Raw genomic sequence first — 9,223 nt, forward strand, 5'->3', positions numbered from 1 at the left:
GCCATCGTTGTTTGGCGGGCCCAGGCTGGATTCAAACCTGCCACCTTAGGTGTGTGTGGCTGGCACCTTAGCCACAGGCACTGTGCCAATGTAGAGATTCTTAAATAAAATATGAAATAGATGAAAATTCTCTGTCACTTAAAATTTTTGAAGATAAAATTACTTCTTAAATTTTATTTTTTAAACACATTTATTGGGAGAATTTGGTTTGGGGAACCTTTCTAAGCTCTGAGGATACAACCATAAGATATGAGTACTATCCTCAAGGAGTAAGGAATCTAGTAATACAGATAAATAAATGAAGGACTTGTTTGACCTTACTGTATGGGTATAATGATAGAAATACGAAGTAAGTGCTATAAGGAACACCAAAGAAGATGCAAAGACTCTTACCTGAATGATTGTGGATGAGAGGTGATATACTGAATCTTAAAGGTAAATAGTAGTTTACTAAGCAAAGATTGGAAATGAAAGAGCTTTTCTTCTCTTTTTAAGTGTTAGGGTTTTGCTATGTTGCCTTGGCTAGACTCGAATTCTTGAACTCAAGCATTCCACCTGCTTCAGTTTTCCTAGTATCAGTAATTACAGACACACACCATCATACCCAACTGAGAAGGGCATTTTAATCTGGGAAAATACACAAACCATTCCTTTTCTATTGACTTTTCTTTCCTTAATAGTTCTTGGTAGAGTGAATTAATTAACTTTGACCTTAGTGACTAATATAAATCATAAAGTTTGTGGAAAAGTTGAATTTCATCCACAAACAAGGTTTAACATTCCAATCCAATTTTTCTGCCACCTGCATACTCTCCAGCTCTTGTTTATTTTGGATGGGAAGGTTGATGGATTACTTATAATTATACTATAGTTTTAAAAGACAAAAACATAAATGTGAACTCATCTGATAATTTTATTATCTATTCTAAGTAATATGAAATAATTAAAGTTTTTTTGTTTATTTTTGTTTATAATTTTTTGAGTGTGATACTTCTTGAAGCAATCTCCAGGATAAAGTCCAGGTTTCCTCTTGCATGTCTCGCAGTAGAAAATGGTTTCTCTCTTCCTGCCTTTCTCATTTCTTCTGGTGTAAACCATGCAATCCTTTGTTGATCTTTTTCAGTTTGTATTATAAAGTGTATCTTCCCATTTTGCCCTTCCTAAATGTCAGAAAATAATGATCTTCCCCTCTTTCTTGAATTTCTATTTCTCACATTGCTCACAAGCTGAGTGATGAGATTTCTCCCATAAGAAAGGTGTGTCTGCACTTTTTCTTCTCTCTCCTTCTTATCTAATGGGTAAAGGATTTAGCTGTTCACAACTGCAACTTCCATCAGCCAGAAGAATCATTTCTTCCACTATTTTAGGACCCCCTTGTAAATCTGTAACATCCACAATACTTATCAGCTCTGTCTACTCTTCCCATAAACTTTGTGTATGCTAAATTAACTGTCAGTTTTTTCAAACTGAACAAGCTGTTTCTTCCTATAACCAGTGATCAGCTGTATTTGAGCACCAAAGAATGTACTCAGCATTGTCACTGACCTTTTGTTGTGAAATGAGAGGCACAAAAAAAATGTATCAAATCTTCTGACACTGGAGCAGAGCAAGAAAATCATTATGTCGGATGAGGTCCAACATTGGACCAGAAAGAGTTTTAATTCTTTATAGCTTGGGCAGACATGTATAATGGAACATTTTTTTTTTCTGTAAATTTATATATATTGTTCAAAAGCCTCTTGATTCCAATTTCCTATGTATAATTCCATCAGTTACTGTATATTCCACAGTTTTGAGAATCATTTTGTTGTGCTATTTTGTATTTTTCTTGCCTTCATGAAAATCAATGTATTTAACTGGGCTGAAAGTCCAAAATGATTCATTCACTTAGCTGGTAGTTGATTCTGGAAGTTCTACTGGATTTATATGTGGCCTCTGCCTGTGGTTTGGACCTGGACCTCTCATAGCTGGATTCTGAAATGTGGCATTTTGAATAGAAGTACTTCAAAAGTGTTTCAAAAGGATGGGATGGGAGTTGCAATGCTTTTTATGATTGATCCTTAGAAAGACCATAATGTTATTTCTCAACTTCTTGTTATTATTGGTCATAGAAATCATTAAGGCCTAGATTGAAGGAAAGAGGAAGGAAACTTTATTTCTCATAGGAGGAGAAGCAAAGAATTTGCAGCCAACCTTAAATTTACTATAATTAGAGTCCTTGTTAAAAATCCTAGCCTTTTCCCTTGGAGATTTATGATTTATATGTTTGTGGCATATGTAGGATCCAGGAATCTTTTAAACAAATTCCCTAGGTAATTCTTAGTATCACACAGTTTGGGAAATACTGATCTCTTTCCCCCAGTTTTAAGATGCCATGTGTAAACCTGAAGAGGGCAGATGATAACTCATTTTGCCTCTGCTATAGCCTAGCATACTTTTTATTTTTCCCAATCCATTGTCTTGAACAGATGTTTGAGAGGATTCTTTGTGGTTTATAAATTTATATTTTATAAGTAATTTTTTTCCTTTTTAATTCTGTTATAGGATGGATCTGTAGTCCTTGACTCTTGTGAAGTGTCAACAGAAAATGATCAAAGTACTCGATTTCCAAAACCTGAGTTAGAGATTCAGTTTACACCTTTACGGCCAAACAAAATGGCAGTGAAACACCCTGGTTCTACCACACCAGTGACAGTTAAGATTTCCAAGACCCGGAAGAGGAAGAGTAATGAAATGGAGGAGGTAAATACTTAATTGATGAGTAAATTTTACAGTCTTGTTATTATTAAGCTCAGTTACAGTGCAAGCTAAGCTCCGCTGCACTTCTGTCCTCTGTGTAGTTGCTACTGTTAAGAGACCGACATCGTAATTCATGGTGTATTTTATACCCTTTCAGAATATCACCATGGTTTAATAGTCCTCAGACAAAGAGCTGTGGATATTAAAACAGATAGGTTATCCTTTGTTTCAGTTAAACTGTGATAGATCTAAATGATGGTAGATTTTACAGGAGAGCTATTTATATATACCAGTTCTCTTCACACTTAGTCACTTTCCCTCCAGTGAAAGAAAAAAAGGGTTGATTCAGACACAAAAATGACTAACTTGCTTCAGTACAATCTTTGTGATTTAACTAAAATCGTGGAAGAGAAATTGTTTTTCTGTCAGCCAGTATTAAAATTTGGGCCTCTACGTAGTGGTAGGCTATTATCTTTACTTCTTTTTACTGCAGCTTCGTGATGGTACAGCTGCCAAACCTACTATATCCCCTGCCCAGCAGATTTGGCAAGTTCCATAAGCTTTCTGATCCTTTTTTCTCCTTTTTGAAATGATGGATTGATATGCTTAAAATGTATGCTGTTTAATATGCTCTGTATATGGTAGATACATAGTAAAGGTAGCATTTATTTTTAAGGTAACTTGTTTTAAGTTTAAAACTAATTATACACTCTCTGGCAAAGTAACTTTCTCTCTAACTTTCTTTTACTCCTTTAAAGAGTAGTATATTTTCAAGCTGGTGGAAGAGCAGAAATATTATTAACCATACTCCTGAGGCTTTCTGTCAGGTAATAAATTTGTTGAGTGAATATTATTTAGCGTAGTTTTCCTACGATACATACGCCTTAAGAAATTGCTTTGTAGAGTCTTGTTAGTTAACTTTATTTCTACACATTAAAACATTAAGTATTTGAGTTTATCATCTGTCTTGACTTTTTCTTTACATTTTCAATGGAAAAGGAGAAATTGAGGATAGTGATCAAGAAGGCTAAAATGCAAATGTTTTATTTTACTGTTGGTATATACCCTTCATGGGTATTTCAGAGAAGATGTACAGATTGTTATAGATGCATCATGTAGAAACTTAAAATTTTTAACTGATTTTTATAGATCTTCACTACTATAACAAATTGTGTATATAGGTTCTCGCGAAAATCATTTATACAATACTGTATTTTTTTTTCTTTCTTTTTTTTTTTTTTTGAGATAGTCTCACTATTTTGCCCTCGGTAGAGTGCGGTGGCATCACAGCTCACAGCAAGCTCAAACTCCCCAGCTTAAGCTATTCTCTTGCCTCAGCCTCCCAAGTAGTTGGGACTACAAGCGCCCACCACAATGCCCAGCTATTTTTTAGTTGCAGTTGTTCAGTTGGCCTGGGCCGGGTTCTTGGTGTATTGTGGCTTGCATTGTAACCACTGTGCTACGGTCGCCGAGCCACAATACTATATTTTAATTTAGTGACTATTCCAAAGACCTCTTTACTGAACACTCTTGAGTGTGGTGGCCTAGCATTAATCTTTCTTCATTTGTTCTTTTTTCTTTTGCAGTTTTTGGCCAGGGCTGGGTTTGAACTTGCCACCTCCGGCATATGGGGCTGGTGCCCTGCTCCTTTGAGCCACAGGCGCCACCCTAATCTTCCTTCATTTGCTTCCCCTGGTTACTGTCTGTCCCCTTCTATAGAATCTGCTTCTCATGACCCTTACAACTTCTATTTGGTAACTTGGATTCTGAGGTTGTCATGATTTTTTCTCCCCTCTCCTGCTCTTCTCTCCCCTCCCTGCCTCTTTTCCCTTTTTTAATGCTATGATCTTTGGTACAATTAGGATTTGCAGTAGTTTACTTCACTGAATTTATCTATAGAAGGCTTTTTTTTTTTTTGAGACAGAGTTTCAAGCTGTCACCCTGGGCAGAGTGCCATGGCGTCACAGCTCACAGCAACCTCAAACTCTTGGGCTTAAGCGATTCTCTTGCCTCAGCCTCCCAAGTAGCTGGGATTACAGGCACCCACCACAATGCCCAGCTATTTTTTGGTTGTCATTGTCTTTGTTGTTGGCAAGCCCGGGCTGGATTCAAACCCACCGGCCTTGATGTATGTGGCTGGCGCCCTAGACGTTGAGCTACAGGCACCAAGCCTAGAAGGCTTTGTCTTAATCAGAGTATGCGAGGAAAAGAAGAGTAATATGCTGTGCCTGTTTAATAGAGAAGAAAGATTATATATTTGTTAATTTTCATATTTTACCTGTGCTGATATGAATTTTTTTTCTTATGTTGCCAAGTTTCAGTGAGAGGTCTTAGACATAGATGCTTCTATTACCATAATTTGTTGTGTAAAACGTGCTCCCATATATAATGCACACCTGTATTTTTTGCCCAGACTTTAAGGAAAAACATTTTGTTCTAATTTTTCAAAGCAAAAAAAGTGGTTATGCAGTGGTACCTCCTCTCACAAGAGGCATGAGGCATAGAGCCAACTGCTGTGAGAAACTGGAGACCACCCCAGCAACAGATGCGAGTGGTCAGATGACCTGAGTGCCTGATCTCCCCCAGCTGTCACCTCATGGCCCACCTTCGTCCCCACATCCTCTCATTTCCTGTTTCTATCCATTGGTGGGAATGTGGCCATGGCCACTCTGCCAAGAACCCCAGCAAGCTTATTTCCCAGAAAGTGTTTGTGACGGACCAGAGCTGGCCTTGCCTGCCCTGGGCTCCTCTTGGTAGATCCTTGAGGCCACAAGGATACTGCTGTGAGAGGAAGCCTTCCCTGATGATACCCTAGTAAAGTACTCTGCATTTACATTTCTGTTTAGTGTCTAGACCGTGACCTTCTTGAACCATCCAGACCTTGGGCACTCACTAACATCAGATTGAATGACACCAGCCTTTCCCAAATTTGCAAACCCTATAGATCAGCCGGGGGACTAGTTAAAATGAACCATACCCAAATACACTGAATCAACTCTCCAGGAGAAATACCTGGGAATCCATTGTGTTAACCATTATTGTAGATAGTTCTTCCTACTTTTAAGTTTGGAAATTTACCAAAACACCTTGGGGGTTTAGATAATCGTAGGCTCAAAATTACAATCTATGGGCTCAGTTACCCCTCAGCTTTTGTGCTTTGCTGCCAAGTACCCTCACAGACAGAAATTTGACGGGGACTGAGGCCTGAGGTCAGAGCAGCAGGCTACTAGTAGAACTTGGTCTCAGAACCTAGGTCGCCCAGAGCCTAGCTCAGCATCTCCCTCTTCAGCATAGTGTCCTGGGGCCTCAGGATGGGACTAGCTGTGCCAAAGATAAGGCAGCCCAGAAAGGGCAAGGATTTACTGTCAGGAGGCAGGGCAGGCCAGGCCAGGCCCTCCCCCCTCACACCAAGCTTCCCAGGAAATAAGCCTGCTGGGGTTCTCAGCAGAGTGGCCACGGCCACATTCCCACCAACAGACATGGTCGGGAATAGGAAAAGAGAGGATGTGGGCCAGGTCGGGCCTCAGGTCGTCTGGACCACTCTAATGGACCGTCCGGCCTTGCTCCCTGCTTCACTGCACTGGCCTACTCCATGCCACATGCCTCTCGAGAGAGAAGGAAGTACCACTGTGTGGCCATTTCTGCCGGTCCCCCGTTGCCTAGACCCCAGTGCTAACTAACCATTGCAGCGCTGTTGATGGGTTGCCCACTTCTAAGATCGCAGCGGAGGTAGTGTGTAGTGTGATTAATAAGTCAGGCTAGAGGACTCTGAGGCTGTAATGCTTACCCAGTGAGTGGGTGGCCAGGGAATGGGGTAGTGTGGAGAGGGCAGAATTGTTGCATTCCATGCATTTGGATATAGTCGCTGCTTTCTAGAGTTATATGCTGAATGCACAAATATAAATAAAAGAATTTTTTTTAAAGTATAGATACAGAGTCAGTATTGCCCATATGTAATGTGCACCCCTAGTTTTCCCTTAACAATTTGGGCAAAAGTCAGCATTATACATTGTAAAATATGGTATTTAGGAGTTAGGGTCACTGTAGGTATATTTTCATGCCATATTTTAAAGCTGAAGTTGAAATAAAAGGTGCTATTCTTTCTACGTGTTTCACTTAGCTCATGTAAGGGGATTATTATGATGTGTGTGAAAAATTCACACCTTTAGTTAGGGTTTCTGAACCCCAGTAAAACTGGCATTTTGGGCTAGATACTTTTTTTTTTTTTTTTTTTTGAGATAGAGTCTCACTGTGTTGTCATTGGTAGAGTGCTTGTAGCGTCACAGCTCACAGCAATTTCAGACTCTTAGGCTCAAATGATTCTCTTGCCTCAGCCTTCCAAGAAACTGAGACTACAGGCACCTGCCACAATGCCTGGCTATTTTTTGTTGCAGTTGTCATTGTTGTTTAGCTGGCCTGGGCCGGGTTCAAACCTGCCACCTTTGGTGATTGTGGCTGGTGCCGTAACCACTGTTCTATGGGCGCCAAGCCTAGATACTTCTTTGTTTGAGAAGCCATCCTGTACAGGGGTGTTGAGCAGCATTGCTGGCCTCTGCCCATCCCCAATAACATCCCCCCTGCCCACAGCAAAGACAATCAAAAATATCTCCAGATATTATCATTGTCCTCTGAGGTCAAACGTGCTCATGGTGAAGAACCACTATCTTACATGAGAATGTAACTTTTCACAGATTATCTTTTTTGAGTTTGAGAAAGAAAATTTTGTCAATAAATTAAGTGGTACTGAAATTCATTATTTCTAGGACTTGGTGAAATGTGAAAATAAGAAGAACACTACACCTAGTACTAATTTGAAATTCCCTGTTTTGGAGCAAAGAAATTCTTCTGTCAAAAAAGAACAAAAGGTTTGTCTTTTAATTTGTGGCAGTTATCCAGAAATTCAGTTGTGTCCAATTATAATTCATTTATCTTCTGATTCCTGTACATCTCAGTCAGCTTGAAATATAACTTTAGTATTTAGCCAGTAGCAGGTACTTCTTCATGTATTTACTTCTAACCTTGACACTCTGCCTGTCAAACTCATTTTATCATTCTCTGGCCCTTTCATCCCTTTTATCCTCTACTTAATCCCAAGTTTCCTACCTGAGAATTCATAACCTGTCTTTGGCCTCTTTAATTCAACTGTGGCCATAATTATTTCCTTCTAACATTCTTCACTGACAATAAAAAAAAAAATGTTTGTTTATTAGGTTTCCACACATTCATCATCTAAGAAAATATACTCTCTACGAAGTCAGGCATCCACAGTTAGTGTAAACTTGGCCACTAAGAAGAAAGAAGGAACTCTACAGAAATTTGGAGACTTCATACAACGGTCTCCAACGATTCTACAGTCAAAAGGTTTGCAGAAAATTAAATGACCTTTTCTCTTTAGATGTGAGGTACTTTCTAATACTAATTGGGATATAAACTCAATAGCTATTCAGTGAGTATTATACTTCAAACAGGCATTGTTCTATACTAGGAACTGTGGGAAGAAGTAGATGAAAGGATGATATGCCTTGGTGTTCACTGTGTATTGGAGGAGAAAGGTTTATATTTAAGTAATTGATCCAGAGCAGGCTCTTAATATGGTAATAGAGGTTCAAACAAAGTGGTAGTGTAGTATCAGACAGATGAGAGCTATTCTCAGTAGGGAGCCTGGAAGATGTTACGGAGGAGATGGGATTTACCCTGGGTATTAAAATTTTGGCAGGATTATACCCTCTAGAGGGAATCACTGTTGGTATTATCATATTGTTTTTCCTATGCATACATAGCATTACTTTTTTAATGCATGTCAAAAACATATATTTCTATACATATCTGTTTTTAGTTGTAAAAACAGTATGCTTAGTGATTTTTACTTATAATACAATGTGGACATATTACTTGTGTCTATATTACAATATAATATATAGTACACATACACACATGCACATATATGCTCATGCACATACATCCGTCCACCAGAGGAAATGGTTTTAACACAGGTAAAGTATGAGAAAAATATATGAGATGTACATGCAATTCCAGGTAGCAGTATGTATCTGGCTTATAAAATGTGGCAGGACCAGTGGGGTGAGAGAGGGAGGATGGAAAAGTGAGTTTTGTGAGATTACCTGAGTGGTAGCAATAGCATGAATTAGTGACCAGAAGTAAGAGGAATCAGGAGGAAAAGAGACTAGAAACGGGCCAGTTGAACTGAGTCAAATAGGTTGTGTAAACTATACTTTCTACTTACCATATAGGTTCCCAAACTTTCTTGGTTCACAGTGCTCTTAATGTTTCAGTAGTTAATTTGCATTATGCTCCTATACCCAAAGATCATCTAATAGTCTCATCTATTAGAACTTAAGGCCAAACAATCACTGAAAATATAGCTTTTCAAAATCCAGGTTGCAGGCTCGGCACCTGTGGCTCAAGTGGCTAAGGCGCCAGCCACATACACCTAAGGTGGCGGGTTCAAATCCAGCCTGGGCCC

At 39.1% G+C, this 9,223-nt stretch overlaps 1 protein-coding gene across 4 annotated transcripts in view; it reads left to right on the forward strand.

Moving 5' to 3' along the window:
- KIF20B (kinesin family member 20B) overlaps window positions 1–9,223 on the forward strand; it is a 91,569-nt gene that overhangs the window by 76,722 nt on the left and 5,624 nt on the right. For all 4 annotated transcript variants that reach the window (XR_002771741.1, XM_003783691.3, XM_012801317.2 and 1 more), the window contains exons 29-31: window positions 2,545–2,742; window positions 7,503–7,604; window positions 7,950–8,100. Coding sequence is in view for 3 of the 4 variants with exons in the window: in XM_003783691.3 (XP_003783739.1) it covers window positions 2,545–2,742; window positions 7,503–7,604; window positions 7,950–8,100 (451 nt within the window). In the remaining variant the exon portion in view is untranslated. The remainder of the gene's footprint in view (window positions 1–2,544; window positions 2,743–7,502; window positions 7,605–7,949; window positions 8,101–9,223) is intronic.

Source organism: Otolemur garnettii, unplaced genomic scaffold (assembly GCF_000181295.1).
Source record: "Otolemur garnettii isolate 467f Iridium unplaced genomic scaffold, OtoGar3 scaffold00008, whole genome shotgun sequence".
Lineage (NCBI taxonomy): Eukaryota > Metazoa > Chordata > Mammalia > Primates > Galagidae > Otolemur > Otolemur garnettii.